Source organism: Sciurus vulgaris (genome assembly GCF_902686455.1).
Source record: "Sciurus vulgaris genome assembly, chromosome: 10".
Classification (NCBI taxonomy): Eukaryota; Metazoa; Chordata; class Mammalia; order Rodentia; family Sciuridae; genus Sciurus; species Sciurus vulgaris.
In genome coordinates, this window is record NC_136470.1 from 4,130,546 (window position 1) to 4,152,552 (window position 22,007).

At 54.1% G+C, this 22,007-nt stretch overlaps 1 protein-coding gene across 1 annotated transcript in view; it reads right to left on the reverse strand.

Moving 5' to 3' along the window:
* Positions 1-20,151, reverse strand: part of BACE2 (beta-secretase 2) — an 83,895-nt gene extending 63,744 nt beyond the window's left edge. The window contains exon 1 of the mRNA XM_079155847.1: positions 19,442-20,151. Within this exon, the coding sequence (XP_079011973.1) occupies positions 19,442-19,741 (300 nt within the window). The 5' untranslated portion in view covers positions 19,742-20,151. The remainder of the gene's footprint in view (positions 1-19,441) is intronic.
* Positions 20,152-22,007: the final 1,856 nt, after the last annotated feature.

Below are 22,007 nucleotides of genomic sequence, written 5' to 3' on the forward strand. Positions count from 1 at the left end.
GTGCCGTGAGGCGCCAGACTGAGGAGTGGGCACCACAGGCCGCGCCTCCTCCCGGGTGTGGGTGCCCTCGCCGCCTGCACAGCAGACCCGGTCGCCCCCCCGCACGGCGATCCCTCCTCGGCTAGGATCACCCCACCGGCTTGCAGGCGTGGAAGGAGACAGCAACTCCACCGCGGCAGCCTTCCTTGTCTGCCGTTGTAGAAACCCCTGGAGGAATTCTGCCGTGGGGCTCCCAGACGCCGATGGCTGCCCACTGCACTGGGGCCTGCGACCCGCGGAGATGGCTCCTCTCTCCCTCATGAGGCCGCGCTTACCACCAGGCCTTCTCTCCCCTGGCCATCAGGACCCCTGCTTCCCTCTGCTCCCCTCTGGCTTCCAGGACCCCGCACAGCCTGGCTGTCCTCCAGCCTCCGGTGGTGGCTTCCGGGCCGCTGCTCAATGTCTTCTCCCAGCTGCCAGCCCAGGCCCCACTCCACCCAGGCTTGTGCACGGGCATGCACCTGCTCACCTGGCTCTAACGGCAGCCACCCCTGCACGTGGGCTCTCAAACTTGGTGCCTGTCTGGGGCCTCTCTTTTGAACCTAGATGCATACTCAGCTGCTACCGGACAGCTGGGACTGAGTGCTAGAGAAGGCATTTCCAAAACCACATCCGACCCGCTTGAGTACGTGACCCTTCCCAACAGCAATCCCACCCTGCTTTGTAGGACCGTATCTCCCACAGTTCACCCAGGGTGCTCAGTCACCTGAGTCTCCTGGGGTCCTCAGGAGGTAAGTGCATGTCTGCCTCAGGGCCTTCTCTTCGGCTGTTCCTTCTGCTTGGAACACCCTTCCCCACTCTTCTCCCTCCCTTCTCTCCTGCCCTGGTGCTCCTGACTCCAGATGCCCTCCCTGGCCATCTGCACAAATTAGTGGCCCTTCCTGGCTCCTGTCCTCCTCTGCCTGTGCCTAAAGGCTTCTTACAGCCCCTATTCCACCCAAACTGCATGTTTACAACATGCCCTTCCAACACGCAAGCGCCATGTGGGTAGGACTTGTGGTCGCTGCCCAGTGCCATGTGCTCCTGTCCAGAGCAGGCCAGGAGAATGCCAAGGGCACATCGAGCTGTCCACGCCATAGACACACACAGCAGAGTCACTGCCTTGTGAGACAACTAGACAGGGATTTTTCATGAACATGAAATTTAAAGGCTTGAAAGGAGCCTGAGGGGTCATCATTTTGTCCTGGCTGATAACTGGAATCACCCCGGGAACTTGAGAAAGCATGGAGAAGCGTGGAGTCTCTGACCCAGGAAATGCGGTCTAGAATCCGGAATCTGTACCTCAATGAGGTTCCCAGATGAGTGATGACAGCAGGTGTGGACATCGCTGACGGGCCCAGGAGTGCCACTCTGCTGTGACCACATTTCTCCTCAGTCCTGGGTCACAGGGGCGCGTCACTTACGCCCCGGCTGGTTACAGTCTCAGTGCCTCTGTTTCCCAATGCCGTCCCTGTTCAGTGTAATTCAGTAAGTGCTTAATGAGACCTAGCGGTGGCAGGAGTCAAGCTCCCTCCTGGGGACAGATGCCTCACGAGTGGGACTTGGGGCCTGTCCTCACAGAACTTCCAGCTGGCTAGCACTTCACTGCCTGACTGCCTGGTGGTCCCCTCTTCCGCCTGGTGGCTTGTTGGACAGCATCTGACCCAGAGCCCGCAGCACCCCCTCTGGTGGACTGGCAGGCTGTGCACACCCTGGAGCAGCTCTATGTCACCTGTGGATGAGACACCCGCCCTGCCACCACCCTGGTACTGCCTTTGAAGGTCCCCTTTGAAGTCACCGTCCTTCGACAACCCACCGACCAAGCATCTAACTACAGCCACGTGCTGCATGCCTCAGGCAATGAGACCGCGTATGTGACCGGGTCCCATAAGATCATTGGTGGAGCTGAGAAATCCTATCACCAAGACATCGAGCCGTGTGCAAAGCCTGCATGCTTGTGCGGAGCTGGCGTCGACAACCCGTGCACACGACTAGGTACCGTACGTGGCGACTGGGGATCTACGTACTGGCTGTTAGCAGTTCACTTACTGCTATACTCCACTGTCTTGGTCAGCACGCGCTCTTCCACAGTAGCGGAAGCTCACTGTGCAACAGTGTGCAGGCGGCTGCCTCCCCTGCCGCGCTCACCACTCTCCTGGACCGTGCCAGGGGCCACGGGGAGCGACTGACCCACGCCACCTGAGCTGGCGTGAGTGGACTCCAGGACGTTCCCCAGTGAGGAAGTCACGGGGCTGAGCATCCCTCAGAACTCATCCCATACCCGAGTGCCACCCGCGTGCCTGGCTTCTGGGCATGTCCCCTCAGTGTTGTCTGCAGCATGACACACTCAACAGACATCCATCACGGTCGTGGAGGGTCACTTAGCACAGAGACCTTTGAAATGATTCAAAGTGAAATGTGTACTACACGTTTTACAATGTCCTAGAACATTAAAAATCACACAGAGGCTGACCTCAGGCAGAGGGGATTTGCCTGTAAAGATTTCTCAGTGCCCCTGCCCCCGTCCTGACCAACCCAGCACAGCCAATGGTCAGCATTCAACTGAGGCCTCACAAAGACTGAATTTTAGTCATTGTCAATGATCCTGAAAAATGTTGGGTTTGCGAGTTTGAAAAATATTGATTACTGTTTAAAATGGCCAAAATTAACTCAAATTTCATCTCCTTCACTGCAGAATAGATCTTTGGAAAAGAGCATTAAGTGCAGAGTTTGAAATAACATCTCACCACACCGTTTCCTGAACTCTGATTTATACAGGCAGCGTCCTGAGCCCTACAGAGGGCAGGCAGCTCACGTGAGCCTCCTTCTCTCTATCCCACCTCAGCTCCCGGGCCAGCTGGAGACATGAGCTGGCCGCTCTGTCTTAAATCTTCTCTCCCCCAGGGAGGCTGCCAGGTCTGCAGATCAATGAACTGCCAAGTCAGAGGTGCAGGTAAGAGTCACAGCTGAAAGCCCCAGACTTTTAAGTGCTGGGTTTTGTACCAAACACTCCGATTCTTTTTGTTTCAAGTGTTCAGCAGCGTGGGCAGCCCTGGGATAGCTGGCTTTAAGTGAAGTCATAATTTTCTGATTCACCTGAATGTCATGATTTTGCCTGAAGTGGATGTGTCTTGATTTGTGAAAAACAAAATCGACTTAACCCTATTGTTCCCCTTAAAATTGCCTCTGGGTGGCAAGAGCTGGATGGCTCAGTGAGTTTCTGTGATGTTAACACGCGTTTATTGGAGAACAAGATTCACAGGACATATGTTCTTATGATCTAGAAAATAAAGTCAGGTGGGACATCAGCACAGGGACCGTGTGTGCTGAAGTCCCAGAACGCAGCCACCCAGCTCCTCACCCCTGCCAACACAAATTGGTCTGGCGAGCAATGCTGGAACAGGAAGACTGAGGGAGCTGGTCACCCTCACTGTCACAACGTGGACATATGAACAGTGCGCGGCAGGGGGAAATGCCATAGGCAAGGGCCTGGCCAGCAGCTGGGGACAGTGCGTAGGAGTCAGCTTGGGCTGCACGGCCAGATGGCTTAAATGACAGTTCTGTCCTCTCCGGATCTGGTGCTAAGTTCAATGTCAAGGTGTGGCAGGTGACCTCTCCCCTTGGCTCATAGAGGGTGCCTCTTGCTGCCTGTCGACATGGCCATCTTCTGAAAGCATGAGCCCAGGTGTTTCTCAGGGCATCCGAGTTTCTTCTTATAAGGAACCAGGCGGACTGGATCAGGGCCCCCCCCCCATAACCTCATTTGCCTTAGTCACATCTGTAAAGACCCTATCCCCAAATGGTCACTCCTGAGGCACTGGGGGTTAGGACTTCAACTTGGGAATTTAGGAGACATAATTCAGGCATGATGGGGTGAAGGGTGGGGGCTGACCTGGAGCAGGGATTAGGCCCCGGACCCACAGCCCACTGGTTTCACTCATTCCAAGACCCTGAGGGACACACACTCTGACGTCCAACCCAAAGAGAAGAGAGTCGATGAAGAGTGTGAGTCCAGTCTCCTTGGCTCCTCGCTGCTGGAAGTGTCTACAAACCAACAGAGGCAAACTGAGGTCTGGGTTAAGGGTCCAAAGGTCTGGACGGGCTCACCAGCTGTGGGACAGGCCCCACAGGGATGCAGGGATGGGAGCTCCCTGGGGAAGTTGCTCAGGGGGCTTTCTGGCAGGGGCCATTCAAGCAGGTGGGCTGGGGCAGTGGTGGGGACCATTCCCATCACCTCCAGAGGGGCAGGGCAGACTTGGCCTCGCTGGGCCAGGTGAGAACCAGCAGGAGCTCGAGGAGGAACTTCTGTCAGAGACTAGGGTCGAAGACGGAAGTACGGCTGCCAAAGTGGGGTGGGAAGGGGAGTGGGATCCACATCGCCTTTCCTCTGGCCCCAGTGTATTCAATCCAAGGCCAGAAGAGGGACCCTGGCAGTCGGCTTCCCTGGCCCAGGACAGAGGGTCCTGTCTCGGGAAATTCCTACTCCCTGGGCTGCCGCAGGTGATGCAATGTGCACTGCTGCCCGCTGAAGCATCCCCAGCACCTCTCTGGACAGGCAGACTCGGTGCTTCCTCCTGCCTCTTCTCTCCCCCGGGGAAAGTGGGGAAGGAGGGCAGGTGTGGCGCAGGCAGAAGGGAAGTGAGAGGGGCCACCTGCCTCACCCACACAGGCAGGAGCAAGGGTGAGACTCCCAGAGCGCCTCAAAGACAGCGCGTGCGTCCCAGCCACGTGCAAAGAGGAGAGCCACGCACACCCATGGCTCTGCACGGGTCCTCGCCGGGAGTCCACGTCTGAGATTTAACGAGGTTTTAACAGAGCGCGAGGTTCTATTCTGGGTGTGCCCAGGTAGAGGATGTGATTCACGATGGCCAGGCGTGATGACACAGGAAATGAACTGGGCATCTACAGACATCTGAGACATTCCAAGAACCGACTGGGGCACCAGGACTCGGATCAGCAATGGTCAGTTTCTCCGGAATCAGAGGAGGCGCGTCATCTCCCTGCAGGACTCCAGGACCTCACAGACAAGTGACTTTGACAATCTGGGGATAAACCGCTGCATCAAGAAAATACCTCCACGTATTCAACCACCCTGCCTGTGATTCTGCCGTCACACACCCTCTGCCTGCATACTCTGGGCAGGGCATGCTGTGAAACCCGGCAGCTTAGCGTGCTACCCAGAGGTCACAGGCTGGGGCCAGCCAAACTTTCCAAATCCTGGCTCTGCTCCCATGGACTGTGCCATCTCAGCAATGTAACCTGTGGGTGCCTCAGTTTCCCCACCTGCCAGATGGAGATGAAGACTTGCAAACTCTCGTCACCCCTAAAGCCCATCCATCGCTCAGGCAAACTCATCAGAATGGTAATCCTTTTCTCCAATTTATTGGTTAAAAAGAAAAAGAAAAAACCCTGAAATTACTGGGAAGATTTTTATGTAGTTAGAAATTACGTTTCCAGGTTAAGGGTTTAAAGGTGTGTTTTACGCAGCAAACTGACACCCCTGTTGGTACAAACTGAGTCACAGTGATGTTCACAGACTGGCTCGGGACTCACAGAGCAGCCCAGCACGTGGAGGGCAGCCTCACTGTGCTCGATACTGTGTCTCTCACGCGCTGCTTCTCTTTCCAGCGCTTACCAGGGAGCAGTGCTGCTGGCCATTCGCCACGACAACAACACTCAGCAAATCTGGAACTGACTTTCTGGGAAATAAAAGCATGTAACTCATCTTCAGAGATCTTATTTTTAAAAAACAAACCAGATCGATGACATGCCGAGGGCTGGAACAGAAGCCAGGGACAGGCTAAGCCAGAGACACGTGGGGGACAGCAGCCCAGCTTGCTGAGTACAGAATGGAGGAGTCCCCTCGACCCCAGACCTGCCTGGTCCAGGCACTGTCCACACACAGCGCTGGATTCCTGCCTTTCAGCACCTCTCTTTCCAACATGAAGGCTCAGCCAGTAACCAGGACATAATGAGGAAAGTCTCTGTGAGTCAGAGACCATGGCAGGTACTTGGAAGAGGCAGATAAGGCACAGGCATCAGGGAAGAAGTGTCACCCGGATCATAACTCATTTCCTCAGAGAAAGAGAAGGTGAGCAACTCTGAAGCGTGAGACGCAACAGAAAGGAGCTCTCAGAGAGGAAGAAAGTGCTTGAAAACTCAAATCATGGTGGCAGAAATGAGTGCAGAGAGTGGAACTGAAGAGACGGAGATGAGAAACGGGAGAGACCCGGCTGGAAGGCCCAGTGTGCACACCCAGGAGGTCAACAGGAGAGGACAGGGAGCACTGGGCTCTGAGCTGAGCCTCGGGCATCTCCAGACTGCAGAGGCTCACCGAGCGCCCACACAGAACACCAGCCAGAACAAAAACCCAGGTTCTGATGGTGGAGAAAGTTCCAAATGCCAGGTCGAAGAGCATCTGGGACGTTTCCAGAAGGACAGGGAACAGTTCACGGACAAAGAATCAGGACTCACAGAGCTGGTCCAGAGTACCAGTGGAGATGAGGTCAGAAGAGCTTCCAAACTCTGAGGAGACGCTCTGGTCAGAGGAGCCAGGACTGCGAGGGCTCCCAGGGCCCAGAGACCCCCATGGGGTGGGGACCTGAGCTGGTGACAGATGTGAGGGATGACAGATGTGGGAAACAGCAAAGCCACGCGTCCCTGGCTGTGCCAAGCCCCTGCACCCATGAGGAGCCCCAGCGCGGCCGGGTTGGACGTGAGACCTGACCTGGAGTCCTGCCGGCCCTGCAGCGATGCTGGGATCCTTCGCTTCCGCTCACAACCCCAGGACAGTGAGCGTGTCTGAGAGACAGAGATGAGCAGCCCCAGAGGAGCACCTGCTCAGGAGAGGAGGGGCCTCACCCTCTGCAAACACGCCCGGCCCACAGGCTGACCCCCAGTACCTGAGTCCCTCCCGGCGGGGTGGAGGAGCAAAGGTGGACAACAGAGGACCCGTGTGCACACTGCTGGGCAGCTGCTGATCAGAGGATAGTGACCGATACAACGCACGCGCTTACATCTGTGCTGCCGCCGAGTCGCTCAAGGGCGGGAGTACACTGAGCAGCCGCTGTGGGGCCCTCGAGCCCCTGCGACAACCCAGCTGGCAGCCCACGGCTTACCTGGGCCAACTGGCACCTCGGCTCCTCTCCTGAACACACGGCCACTGCAGAGAGTGTGTGTGCCCTAAACAGACGCAGGAAGGAACAGCAAACACACAGCGTGAGGACAGAGACGTGGTGCGCCGACGCGGGGCACCGCCCGTGACCGCAGCCGCGGGGCTGCTGCCGGCAATGGCCAGGTCCCGCGTGAGCGTGAGGGGTGCCGGGACCTGGCGGTACCCAGCGCCACTCATCGTAAATTGACTTAAGTGTGTCGTAACTTTTTTAAACTTTAATTTTTAACTTTTTGTAATAACGTTTAGCTTGAAGTACACACCGCACAACTCTACAAAAGAATTCCCTTTTTATGTCCTTATTTTGTCAGCTTTTCTCTGTTTTAGTTTTCAAGGACTTTTCAGACACACACATTCGCTGAGGCCTTCACAGGGTCAGGACCCCCGGGGCCACTGTCTTCTCCTGGCATCTTGTCCCACTTGAAGGGGACGCCTGGAGGGGCCCCTCCCAGGACAGCAGCACCTCCCTCCGGAGCCCCTCCTGAGGACCCGCCTGAGGCTGTGTGCAACTGGCCTACTGCTCCACAGGCAGAATGAGCATCCCTGGGACAACAGGCAGTTCAGCAAACACCTCTGCCAGCGCCACAGCTTCCTTGCCACCACCGGGAGTCACGCACTGTACGTGATCGTATGGGCTGTATTTTTTTTTTAAGTTTTAACAATTTATAGATCAAGAAAAACAATTCCCTTAGGAAGCCTTATAAGTCTCATTGCTAAGTGTATTAGTGTGTTTTTATTGGTTGGGATTATAAGGATTTTATTTTTATCCATATTTTTACCAGCACTTCGTATTTGTACGCAATGGTGGGATTTGTGGTTACACATTCCTACCAGCACACAACACAACAATCTGAAGTGGCCATTGCACTCCCTGGTATTCACTCTCTTCCTCGCCTCCTTCCTCCCCTCCCTTTCCTCTTGCAAAGACTTCCTCCCATTCTGTAGGTTCTCTCTCCACACTCCTAATTGTTTCCTTGGCTGTGCAGAAGCTTTCAACTTGAAGCCATCCCATTTATTAGCTCTTGGTATTATTTCCTGAGCCTTTGGTCCTGTTGAGAAAGTCATGCCTGCGTCTATTCGCTGGAGCGATGATCCCCCGTGTTCTAGGAGTTGCCTGGCTGTGGTCTGACTCCAGGTTTTGTGTTGACTTTTGCGCAGGGTTAGAAACAATGTTGAGTTTCATTCTTCTGTATGTGAGTAACCAGTTTTCCCAGCACCATTTGCTGAACAGGCTTTTTGCCACTGTATCTTTTGGCACCTTTTCAAGGACCAGATGACTGTTCTGTGTGGGTTGTGCTACACTTTTATATGACTGGCAGTGCAATAGGTTTGTTTCCACCAGCGCCACTGTGAATGCTGAGTAATGTGTTCCTGGGCCACACAGGGTGGCAGCAATGTCACCAGGCGACAGGAATCCTTCAGCCCATTATCACTATACAGGACCAGCATTGTAAGCAGTCAGCCACTGACCACTGTCATTCTGCGGAGCAACACTGTACTTAAGAACCGACATTACAAAGAGCACAATGAAACCCTGGCATAGTGAATTCTCACCTGCGAAACACTCTGGGGCTCTCCTTTGGTAAATGTGTGTATGGATCACAGGAAGCTCCCCATCTGAAACCTGCCACCTGTTAGGTGAACATGCTGCGGTTGGAGGTTTGGAAGGTCTTTATGTTCCCAACACTTGATTTTCAAAGGCGGTTCTGTGGTTTAGTTTTAACCTCACACAGTCTCCCTTTCCCCCAGCCATTCTGCCTTGCTTGATACTTTACACATCACACCTTCCTTTTCTGGAAGAAATTCAAAGCATGACCCAGCCATGCGAGGTGTGCTGCCCAAGAGGCTCTCGGGGTGAGATTCTGAATCACACAGCAGCTCGTGAGGCTGAGGACAGTTTAAAAACCATTCCATGATAACGGGCCTGCAGCCATGCTCCTGGGACACTAGGCAGGGATAGCAACTGGCCTCATTCCTCAAATGCGGGCCTCGCCTGCACCGGCCATGCAGGCACGCGGAGCCCACCACTCCTGTGCGGAAGCACCATGCCAAAGGGTTAGACCTCCTCCCTGCAGGAGCCTCCCCAGGCGGCAGCAGGAGTTTCCCCTCAGCCGAGCCTAGTTGACTTGACCTCACAGAGACCCCTAGGGATGAGCCCCTGCTGCCCCACCTATTCCTGTCTCCACTGCACACAGCCCCTACCCTTGACTCCTTAGGTCTCCTAAATAAGCCACTCGTGGTCATGCCCTCGAGCCGTCGGCAGGGGCGATAAGGTCTGCTACTCTTCTCGGATAACCCACCTCAGAGCACACCTTCGAAACAGATGGAGGAGCTTCTGCTAAGGCAGTGTCTCCGCTGTGCCCCACACAGGCCTCGCCCTGAGCACCTCCTGGGGATGGTCTGCCTGTCCCAGGCTCACCCGGAGCCAATGGCCCCCAACTTCTTGGGGCCAGTCTGACTCTGACAGCACCTCTCAGTGACATCTCCCCAGCACCTTTCTAATGCTTTACCTCCAACACCATGTCCAGGCCGTGACGTATCTGGGCACTGAACCAAAAGAGCTGTGTGCTTCCTTCCCAGTCTGTCCCCCCCACGGGCAGAGACTGCATAAAAATAAGGACCATCTTTGTCTAGTTGACTGCTGGGCTCAGAACAGGCTTGGTATACAGTAGGTACTTAATAGACATTCTGAATAAAGATGTGCAAGGGAGCCCAGTCTCTGGGTCTAGTTCCAAGTTCTCTCTCCTCTCTGGTGCCCGTCACTCCAGTTGGCAGGCACAGTCAAGCCTTTCAGTAACTCACTGTCACAAACAAGGAAGGACGGCAAAACCGTGGTGGTCAGCAGGTGTCCCCTGCTGCCCCTCCTCGTGCCTGCGAGTGGCTCCCACTGGACATTCCGCCCTCGCTGCCTGGCAGCTGCCAGGTTAGCACGTGTGCCAGGCACTTGTCGGGGCTTCTTGCTCCTGGCACTGTGTTCACTTTGACCAGATCCTTGTCTGGCTGGGGCGTCGTGTGCACTGCAGAATGCTGAGTGGCACCCCGGCCTCCACCTGTACAGGTGGCATCACCCAAGTGAACACTCAGATGTCTCCAGGCAAGGCTGGGGTCCCCTGGGCAGCCATGATGGCCTCAGGCCGAGAACCACCAAGCTAGGCTAGTTTACAGGAGGTAGAGCTCTATTCCCACCCCTCTAAGAGGGCGAGGAGGTCAGGCAGGTGGCAGGAGCCCCAGCTGTGGGATGAGCAAAACGGGCTGAGGTTCCTGCGGACCTGGGCTGCTAGTGCCCTGCTGTTTCCCTGTTGGGTTGTTCTGTTTGACTTCCCTGCTTTATTTCCTGGAACTTGCTGAGCTAGGACTCATGAAGCCCTTACCATGTGGCACTACCCCCGAACGTAACAACCTGGTTCACATCTCAGTGACAATGAAGTGCGGACTGTTTCACGTGTACAATATCTGCCTCCTTGGGAAAGCACTAAGGAAAGAGAAGGCCTCAGTGCACACACCGGGGACCGCTTGGAACCCTCTTCTCATTGCTGTGGTTGATCTGCTCTCACGGTGACCCTGCTGGAATGAACAGGTGGGGGCTGAGGGACAGCACGTTAGAACACAGGTGTCTGCAACATCTGTTTTGCCAGGTGAGAGTCAGACCTCCACCTGCTGATTCTCAGCCTCTGCTTGGGATCCCACTCAAGTGGCTGTCAGACCCACGAATCACAGCGCTGAGCACTCAACTGGCCTGGGACACCTCGTTTAAATGGGTGCAGGGAAGGACGCTCCAGCGAGCACAAGCACCCCACATTTGCCACATTTCCATTTTTGCTCTAGGGGAAAAAAAAAAAAAAAAAGATCACCTCTAATTTAAAGGGAGGAGGCAGTACAACAATGTTTCTGGAGCCATTTGTAACAATGTCTAGCCTGCCAGAGACAGCTAGCTGCCCCAGGGCCGAGGTCCAGTCTGGTCTGGGGAGGGCTGTCTGTTGAGTCTCATGGCGAAAAGAACGTCGCTCGTACCTGCCACCTCTCCTTCACGTTCCCTGTGCTTCCTGACAACTCATTCTTCTGGATTCACGACTGTCGCTCCGAGGCAGGCTGGTCATTTGAAAAGGTCGCCTTCAGCCCCAGGACTGAGAGAGCCTGAGCCACGCTGGCTTTCAGCCTTGACACCTGGAGAAAGCATTCCTCGTTTCCGACCTGCCCAGTACAAGGACGCCTCTGGAGCGGTCCACCCAAGAGATTCCCAAAGGGCAGAGGGAACCCTTAGCCAGATGACACGTCTAGGAAGGCCATAGAACAGAACTCTGGGCACAGCCACCACCGGCAGGGGCTCTGACCTCCATCGTGGCCCCCAGATAGATTCCAAGCACAGGCCTGGGGGCTGCTTCAGGGGGCTGAGGGTTGTGAAAAACGCAGCTTCTCAGCTCAGGTGCGGAGCCTCACCCTCGTAGTGTGGGCGGGGTCCTCCGTTTTCAACCAGCTCTGCAAGGTGTTCCCAGTCCTCCCCGTGGTCAGCTGACGGGGGCGGCAGTGTCCCTAAGGGTGCTCCGTGAGCCAGCAGCAGCCCCCTCCCCCTGCCAGGACACCGACTGAGATGATTCAGCATTTCGGCAGATCCTGGGTTCCCTCCTGCAGAAATCCAAAGCAGCACTGGGCTGGGGATGAAAAACCGGGGCTCGAAAATGCTCGCCAATAGAACAGAGCACGGTTATGGGCTCTTAGAGCTTCTAGAAGGGATCGCGGGTCGTTTGGTCTACAGGTGAGGATCATGAGGCTCAGCCTCTAAAACCCAACGTCCAGCAAGCAGCAGATCTGGGATCTGCACCCAAAGCGCCAGACTCCCAACCACTGCACGCCACTGCATGCTTCCTGATGGAAAACCACTTACGAGTTTCCTTAGGAGGCGCAGCATGCAGTGGAGAGGGCTCTGGAGGCTCCATGGAGGCCTCTGGAGGCTACACCTGCCTTCACCCAGAAGCAGCTTTCCTTCCAACAACAAATCCTCCCTCCAAGTCAGAGCTCCTGAGCTCCGACGGCCACTAGCTGGAAAACTTTGATTCAATTCTTTCACCTTTTGCTCCAGGGAGCGACCTTCCCAGGGGGCTGCCTTAGAGGTTCTCTTCGGCTTCTGGCAGAGGGTCTCCATGGGTCTCTGGCCCACTGCCAAGGCCATTTCTGGAGCACTTGTTTTAGAGTGACCTGCCATTGGAGCACGAGGCTGTCCTTAGCAGCCGGGATAAATCCTCCTCCCCTGCCACTCGAGGTGTGAGGTGGCGGCGTGCGCTTTCCCCGGCCTTTTATGGCGCCCTGGAATGATGAAGCTGGCCCAGGCATCCCCACCTGCCCTGGCAGACAGTCCTCTTTGTCTTCCCAAAATGGCAGCGCTGAGATCGTGTATTTCTGGGTACAGGTATATGATGCACCGTATAGTAAAAATCTGGAAACGTCCACCCCGAAACCCGTGTTGGACAGCAAGCGCTAACTCAGAGGCAAGTCCACTCCTTTTGTCTCCCTAATGTGGTTATGTCTGCACTCCAAGAGCGTTTTTTCTTCTTTTGAAAATTCTAAGAACAAAAAAGTGACCATTTTTTATTAAGTACCAACAGGCAAAATAAAAAATAGTCCATTTGGGCCAGGAAGGCACCAAGAGGAGCTATGTGACAGCCTATCCAACATCATGTGTGCGCACACACACAGTCTTACAGAATATGTGACACGCCCTCTTCCTCACACCTCACCTGTATGTGTGCATTCACAGTCAGGTGAGTGACAGAAGCCACCATGGGCTATGCACCTGCCTCACGGGTAGGTTCTGTTGTCCAGGTGGTATCCTTTATTATGAAAGAACAAGGGGCCCCAGTGTCTGTCACGGCTGGGCAGCAGAGCAGGGTGACCAGAAGGCGGGAGCCAGGACATACAGAGGGCGGAAGGCCACCATTAGTCATAAATGGAGACTCTGGGATGGGATGCAGTGGTCCTCTGCTCCCTGCAGGCAGGGCCATCCAGTTCCTACAGTGCTCTGCGTGAAGGTGGGGCAGCAGCCAGCAGCCACCAGGCCATCCCACGGCCCCAGCCTGGAGGAACCTTCCAGGGGACGAGGCTTGACCCGCTCTGAGATACTGAATAAATCCCAGGGCACGCTGTCAGATGGCTTGGGGCAGAGAAAAGGGGCACCCTTGAACTTCCCGCAGGTGATACAGCTGTGTACTTCCAGTACAAGGGAGAACCACTCGCTAGTCATGACTTTACAGTATATATGGTGCACCCCCCAAAACTCACATTGGAATTGTTTTTTAAGTTTACCTTTTTAAAAATTTTTTTTCACACATGTACATAGGGTAATATGTCTCATTCTACGGTCCTTTCCACCCCCACTGCCCCACCCCTCCCCTCACTCCCCGCTGTATAATCCAAAGTCCCTTCATTCTTCCCTGCCCCGACCCCCACTATGGATCAGCATCCGCTTATCAGAGAAAACATTCCGCCTTTGGTTCTTCTCATGTTAGAATTTAATCCCCCCAGGAGTAGGAAGAGGTGATCAGGGCCCTGTGGTCATAAATGAGTTAATCCACTCCTGGGATTAACAGAGCTAGGTTATGGTGTTCTCTTGGTTGTTCTTTGGTTTTGCAGTGTTGGGGATCGAACCCAAGGCCTCCCACGTGCTGGGCATACGTTCCACCTCTAGCCCTAACGAGTTATCCTGAGCGGTCTGCGAGAACAGCCAATTTGGTTAGGTCTCTGCCCTGTGATGCTTGTGCTGCCTTGGGACTCTGCCAGCAAGAAAGCCATCACTAAGATGTGGCCCCTTGATCCAGAGCTAAAGATGTGAGCCAAAGCAGCTCTCTTTTCTTTATAATTTACCCAATCTGTGATATTGTGGTTAAAAGCAACAGAAAACAGACTCAGAGAGGAATAGCTAAGCCTATCCTTCCCCTTTTCAGGAAGCAGGGGTCAGCAATCAAGGCAGGAAGAAGTGGGCAGAAGGAGCAGAGCAGCGGGCACACACCTGCACCTGGAATGCAGGAAGGCTGCTGGCGAAGAAGGCCAGCAGGAAGGAGTCCAGGAAGGGAGAGGGCGTTGATGTCATACTAAATATATTCTGATTCAGCAGGTGCCTCACAAAGTCTTTAAAACATGAAATACACAAGCTTTGAACCCTGCGTTGTTCCCAAGAAGTGTTTTATTAGTCGGAGGTGTTTAAATATTGCTGACCTGAGATTGCGTGTTGGATGTATTTCTGCCATTACACACTAATTTCAGCAGTTCTAGAATGAGTGCAACATGATAACAGACGTATTAAAATTTTCAGCAATTACTCTCTAATGGGGAAACCAACACAGAAACAAAGAAAAGCCGCAGAAACCCTCTCTCCTCCTTTTCCCATCCCCCAGTGCACGATCTTGCCACAGGCTCCACATCAATCCCACACCAAAACCACCATTGCTCGTTGCTGCTAATGAACATTACACTTGAAAGACTAATTGAAGTTATCGGCAATTAAAAAGTGTGATAGAATAAAAGATACTACAGAAAGATAAACTTATAATGAACTTGTGGACTGAACTGTGTCCTCCAACATGGTACAGATCCCACACCACTTAACAGGAGGCTACTTCTGAGACACGCGTCATTAGACAACTTTTTCATTGTGCAAGTGTCATGGAGTTGCTTACGCCAATGAAGACAGCTGCAGCATCTCTACACCGCGCAGGTTACAGGGCCACCATAGTGTGTGCACCCTGTCATTGCCCGTGCGGTGACTGTCTGCCAAAGAATTGTCCCTGGAAGCTTTTCTGGAAAGTGGGTCTGTGCAGATGCCTAAGATAAGGTCAGGTAGCCTGATGACTGGGTCCTTAACAAATGAGAGGCATTTGAACCCAGAGACACCAGAGGGAGAATGCCACAGGAACATGCAGGCAGAGGTTGAAGCAGTACAGCCATAAGTCAGGGACGCCTGACAACCATCAGACACAGAGAACAAAGGAAGGAACGTCCCCTGGAGCCGCCAGAGGAGTGTTCCCGCTGACGCCTTGACTGAGAGAATAAACTTCAACTGCCTCTTGCTGTGGGGTTTGTCAGGGAGGTTGGCCACTTGCCCACAGGCACAGGTGTGACGCTACAGCAGCAGGAGCTTTCAGTCGCACCCAGTCATTCCCAGAAAGGTGAAGATGGCTCCTTTAAAAGGTTACTGTAACTGAAGTCACGGCACCTACAGGGCAGAAGCACAGGCCACAGACTGGCACAGGTGGGCGGGCCTGGGTGGGCAGCCCCACTCTCTTCCTCCCCAGTGTGGCGGTGGACACAGAACTGTCCCTGAGTCTCAGATTCCCCATCGGAATGCAAGTCAAATAATGGCATGGACTTGCAGGACGTCATGAAGGTTCACTGAAGTGAGCTGGGCAAAACATTTTAACCTGAGGGGCTGCGTACAGTTGGGCAGCAGAGCCCAGAGTCCTGGCCCGGCACGTGTCTGGAGCTCCATCCCCAGCAGCACCAAAACCCAAACAAACAACAACAAAAAGCCCATCATGGTGCTGCACACACAACAGGCAAGGAGCGAGGCAGCTCTAGATGCTGCAGTGGACAGTTCCCCCAGCTGTGCCCCTCCACTGCTCTGAGCTGATCCCCGCCTGCCCTGCCCATCCTCTGTAACTGAGCCTTTGGTACATTCTTCCACCAAAGCCTGGAAGTTGCTGCTCTTCATCTGAAGGAGCTAGTGGCAGACAAGATGTGACTTTCTTGCCGTCTGGACCTCTGAAATCTTATCTTGCTCTGTTGACCTTAATAGTTTACCACCTCGGATTCGTGCTCCGCGGAAAGTCCCCTTGCTGGTCACTGCCTCTCTTTCTCCAGGCTCGCCTCAGTCAGCTTAACGTGACTTGCGAACCATGGATGGGTTACTTTGAAAAATCCAAACTTCAATTCTGTAGGCTTGGAACAAGCTTTCAATCCAAATTCTCCCAGTTATTAACTAAGAGGCTGATATCCAAACACAGGCACCAAAATAATTCCTTAGCTGTTCACATTCGAGCTTAAATATGAAAACAGATTTTCTGGCTGTTCATCCATATTAGTGGAGATAACAGAAAATCTTTCAACAGAAACCCCAAACGCTTTCATGAAGCCTCTATAAAGTGTGTGGCTACAGACCTTTCCTATCTTCATCTGGATTTACTGTGTTAGCATCAAAGTTTTTTTTTAATAATGGAAATTGCTATAATTATAATCACTTTAGAACACCATTATTATTATTAAGACCAAATTGCATGGTTCCAGCAGATGCTGGTTCTCCTGTTGGAGAGAAGTCACATAATGGTATCAGTGTGCAACCCGGCCCTCATCTCCATGCCAACGTGGGCCTGCCCGCCAGCGCACGGCTGTGCGGCTCTCACTTGGGCTTCTGGGCAGATGTCTGTGACTTCTCACAGAGTCGGGCAGAACAATGGGCCCCCAGTTGTTGATTAGAGAGCATCCAGGGAACCAGCACACTTCCAAGGGCTGGCTTTCCCGCAGGGCACAGGGATCTGCCAGCTCGGGCCCTGTCAAACTCCTCCCTCAGTTTCTTTTGCATGCATTCCTGGATCCAACCATTTGCTGCGTTCTTCAAGCTTTGCCCTAAAGGAAGGAGATGGGGCAGCTGGGGATGGGGAGTCCAGCTGAGGTTTCACATTAGGTCCCTGACACTGTGAGGGGCAAGTCTGAGGGATCTCTGGTTGGAAATCAGTTCGAAGCCACAACCCAAGAAGTTGGGAGGCGAGAGAGGGGGAGGGAGCAGGGTGTGGCTGGGGGCTGGGAGGGGGTGCTGGAGGCCAGCTCCCTGGGTTCCCTTCCTTCCTCTGTTGCTCTCACAAGTCACTCAGCTGCTCCAAGTTCCAGTTTTCTCATCTCCCCAAAGCATGTAAGAACCTCAGGGGTAGGAGGTGGTTGGGACTCCCAGGAAAAACGCACCTGCGAGAGACAGCAGTGTCCCTTAGGCACAGGGCCTTCAGACACTACGCATGTCTGTGAACTCCCGAAAAGTTCTGGTTATTTAGTACTTGAATTTACGATTCTACTTCTCTTTCCAACTAAGCAATTTTTATTTTAGGCTTCAGAGAAGCAGCAGAGAATAAATGCATGACTCTTGGTCACTAACAAAGCAGGAAAATTCACTCAGGGTTCAGAAGCCACCTCACTGCTGCCCTCTCCGGCCAGCTGCAAATGCCCTGCTGGTGGTCAGGACATGTCAGGGCAGGACAGGAGTGAACAGGATGTACTGCCACCAACACCTAAGGGTTCACAGTAGGCCTGCAGAAAATCACATACAGGGATCTTTGCTATAAAGCAGCTTAGCTCTAAATCAAGCCAGGAAGGAGGTCCTGTATATTTCACTCCCCATCAAATCTAAAAGTTACATCCATCTTTATAAAACAGCCTGCCCTGAAAACATGCTGCTGTTTGAGAAATAACCTTGATCCAATTGCCTCCTTGGCTATGATAAAGATATGAACATAGGCACTCAATGTGTTCCATTCTGTTAATTAAATTAATTAAACTTCATCATTTTAAAGGAAAGGTCATCGAATTAATTAACAAAAGCAAGCTATTACTTATGAAATCCTTTTTTTTTTTTTTTTTTTGAGAGAGAGAGAGAGAACAGGAGAAGTATCTTTTATTCCTTCTCAAGACTTTTTCTCTTGCACTTTGCTCTGCAGGGAGGGCTTCTGGTTTCCTTTATCCCAGCCCTGGAACTACCAGAATCCACTGCGTCTCAGGGTAGAGAAGTCCCTTCTATACTAAAGCCAATATGAGCATTTTTGTTCCAAAAAGGTTCAGGTTTCCCAAACAGGGAGTCATACAGGGCCTGTTCCAAGAGGTCTCACAGGACACAAGAGTCCACCCCAAGTCCCGTGGGATCTTGTGAGAAGCAGTTCACAAGGTTCCCAGCACCACGTGGGGTCCTCATGAGGCCCCACTAAGCTTCCTCAGCTGACTGTGGCCCCACCCCCGCCTCCAGTAACCTCCCCCGCTTGGAGATAGCAGGAAAGGCTCACCCCACTCCCACCAAACAGCTAGAATCATTGTTGAGCACAATAACACACTTTTGAAGGTTATTTTTCTTTGTTAAACTAATTAAACAACTACAGAAGTTGTTCAGTCGAGTTTCCTTTTTAAAAAAAGAATTAGCATGGCATATCTTTCCTCTTTAAGTCTTGAATAATTTAATTAGAATTATACAAAAGTCTTGCATATGTTCTATTTATGGGCAATCATAGCAGAATTAAAACCCAAATGACAATGTTAAAAATAAAAATAAAGTCTCTTTACAGCCTATGCAATTGAACAGAAAACGACTTCGCACGTGCATTAGGTGGTCTGAAGGGAGGAAGGGGTCACAACTCCTGTTAGGCTTTTTCCTTTTTCTTTTTCTTAGATGAAGAATTAGCGCAGTCATTCCTTACTACCAAAAATGTTAATGAATGAACATCGGAGGAAGAGAAAAGGAAGGCGGTTTGACTTGACCTGGTCTCCCGTCGCCTCGCTCGGCCGTCTTTTCCCCCAGTTGCTCGCCTGCGCTTCCTACTTCCCGGCCACACGCGGGGAGATGCCGGGCTCCGTGCGGAGGGGCAGCGAAGAAGCCAACAGACCAACTCGGAGCGGAAAGCGGGCCAGAGCAAACGCTGCTCGCTCCACAGGCGACGAGCGAGCCACCTCGGAACCTGGCTGCTTTTAGCTGAGCTCATGTGCAAATCCCTTTAAAGGGTTCTGCAGCTTGGATGCCGGCCACCAGCCTCTTTAGCCGTGAGACAGCATGGGGGGCAGGGGACTGGAGCACGAGGTGATTTCTCCCAGCCTCGCAGCATCTCGCCCAAGGCCCCTGGTCCCTCTCCCGCGGGAACGAGGTGTCATTCGCAAGGAGGAAATCGCGCCGGAGGCGCATGACAGGTCTCTCGCGGGCCCGCCACACCAGGGGCGCGGGGCTAACAAGTTCTGAAGCACCTGGCACAACCCTCGGCCGCGCCCAGGAGCAGGACTTGCCATCCCTGCACCCCGAAAGCGCGCGCGCCCCCGCTCCCCTACCCGCAAGCTTCTTGGCGCTCCCCATTCTTCTCTCCCCTCCGGCTGCCGCTTTGGGGGTGACGTTAAGGCGCGCTAAGACATCTCTGGGCACCTCCCCACTCTGCCACGAGCCCCTGAAACGCCCGCGGCTGCAGCCAGGAGGACTACGGGGACTGCGGGCGCGGGGTCCGTGGGGCCAGCGAGCGCCCACCGACCTACCTTCTGCGGGGGAGTCCCAATCAGCATCTCCAGGTAGTAGCCGCGGCCAGAGTCCCCTTGCAGGTTGTCCACCATGGCTAAGAAGTTGGCATTGGCCCCAGCGGGCTCCATGGCGAGGGCCAGGCCATCAGCGCCCGGCAGCGCGGGGATCCCGGGCCCGGTGGCGGGCGAAGCCGGGTGGCGGGTGGCCAAGGCCACCTGGAGGGGCAGCGTGAAGGGCGCTGGGGCCAGCGCCGGGGTCGCGCGAAGGAGCCACTGGGCCAGCAGCGGCAGCAGCAGCGCCCTGGCCAGCGCGCCCATAGCCGCGGCGGAGCCGGGAGGAGAGCCCTGCCCGTCCGGCGCGGGCTGCTCAGCGACTTGGCGGGCACGCGGGGCTGCGGGGCAGGGCTGGCCGCGCACCCGGCCGGCGGCAGAGGCGCAGGAGGGGCGGAGGAGCCGGGGAGGAGGCTCGGGGGAGGCGGCGGCGGCGGCGGCGGCGGCGCCGGAGCCGCCCCAGCCCGCGCCTCCAACTTGAGCAAGTTGGTCGCCGCTGCCCCCTCTGGCGGGCGCCCGCCGCCCCGCAGGGCCCCTCCCCCGCGGCCAAGGTCACTGCTGGGCGCGGGGTCCCGGCGCCGGCCCTGCCCACTCGCTAGTCTCGGGCCGCGCCTCTTCCCCGGGAAACTCGAGTCCTGAATTTCCTCGGAACGCGCTCCGGAGGCCACGGCCCACGGATGTGACGAGGCTCGTCTGATTTCAGAGGGAAAGTTTCAGGAACCCTTAAAGGGGCAGCGAGGGCCCGAAATCCCCGCCCCCCGCCCCGCGCCCGAGGGAGCCGCCCCTCCCCTGGTCCTGCCGCGGCGGGGGCTGCCGGGCGACCTGGGTCAGGGAGGAGAGCAGGGAGCCGGGAAGGGGCCGCGAGGCTGCCAGCGGGTCGAGCCTCGCTGCCCTCCAGCGCCTCTCCTGGGGCTCCTGCGTCTCGGGCATTTCCCGAGCGCTGCCTCCCCGCCCCCACTCCTGCCCTCCTTCCCTGCCGCGCGGCGAGCGGGCCGAGCGCGAGGGGAGCCGGGGCGAGCGAGCGCCCGGGACCAGGCGAGGACGCCAGGGCTCGGACCTCCTTCGGGGTGTGGGGCTGGGCTGCCGTTTGCTGCCTGCCGGACCTCGCCTCTCCCCGAGCGCCCTGCTCTACCCGCCACTGCCTTTGAGTCTGCACTGAAATGCAGAGGAGAGCCTACTAAGGGCCGCTCTCCCACTCTCCCCAGGAGCTCCTACAATTCACCTAGTTAGTAAGTTGCTATCGGGATCCAAAAGCAGGGCTGCCGCGTCTACTCCCCTGCCATCGAACCCCCATCCCACCGCCGCCTGCCCTGGCGATTACCTAATTAATACTTGCTTCGCCCTCTACACCAAAGCTGCAAAAATGCTCTCATGCAAGCTATGAGGCTTATTTTATTTTAGGAACCGAATGCAGGGGGGACAGTTACACTAAGTCATTGCTTTCTACCGAAACAAGGAATAGAAAAATCTTTTCTGCCTCCTCCAGCTAAATTGTGCTGGCTGTTTTAGAAAACACACAAGCCCATCTTCAAAGAGCGAGGAGGTGGGAGCCAAGCTAGCCCCCTCAGGGCCACTTCCAGCCACTCGCTCTGGCTTCCGTATTTGTTCCTGTCCTCCCAATGTTAGAATCACATCTTGCTCTACAAAGGACCCCTATGTCAGAAACCTTCAGCTGTATTGATTTTTCGATGACTGTAACTATAAATCACATTTTCCCCAAACTACAGCCCGACCGTAACAAATTTCCAGCTATGCAAAGAAAAGCCAAGTTGGAACCCGTGATATAACCTAAATTGATATTCCCCATAAATCTGCATAGTTATTCCAGACCTATTATATTCATATATTCACATTTCAAATTCAAGGTTGTAAAGGAAGTACAATTTTAAAGAAATGATTATTTATGCTCCCTGGTGTCCAGTCTTGAGGGTTCAGAAAGACATCCAGAGAGGTCTCAGAAGACTATAAGCCTTGTGAAAACCACGTGGAATTTATTAAGGACATTGATATAAGGGCTACGTGATGTATAAGTCCAATATTAAAGACATTTGCTCTCTAATAGTTAAAAACCACAAGGGAAATTTGTGAAAAATCAAGTCTAATTAGAGTTTGTACTTGAAACTCCAGAGTCCACACAGTGTGAACGTTCCTGAGCCTTTGACTGCAGAGGACAACTTAGGCTTACAGGTAGACAGGTCCTTGAAGATGCAGGGAAGAAGTAGCACATGCAGTTTGGATGAGCAGAGCTGCCTTGTCAGAAAAGAATGCAAGCCGAAGAGACAGTATTTGGTGACTGTCTCCTTGATTGACTGTTTTTATGAATGTCCCAGAATTCTTGGTCTCTGTTGGGGCTGTGGTGCTGGCTGGATTTGAGAAACAATAGTTTTACCTTCCAGGTGTTAGAATTGAAGGGGTATTTATTTGGCAGTCCTTTTGTGGGGTAGCACTGGTTTTCCTTCATCAACCTTTTCCTTTCCCAAGAAAGAATTCTCTTCTGGTAGGATTGATGGACAGTGCAGGACAGAGCAGTTGC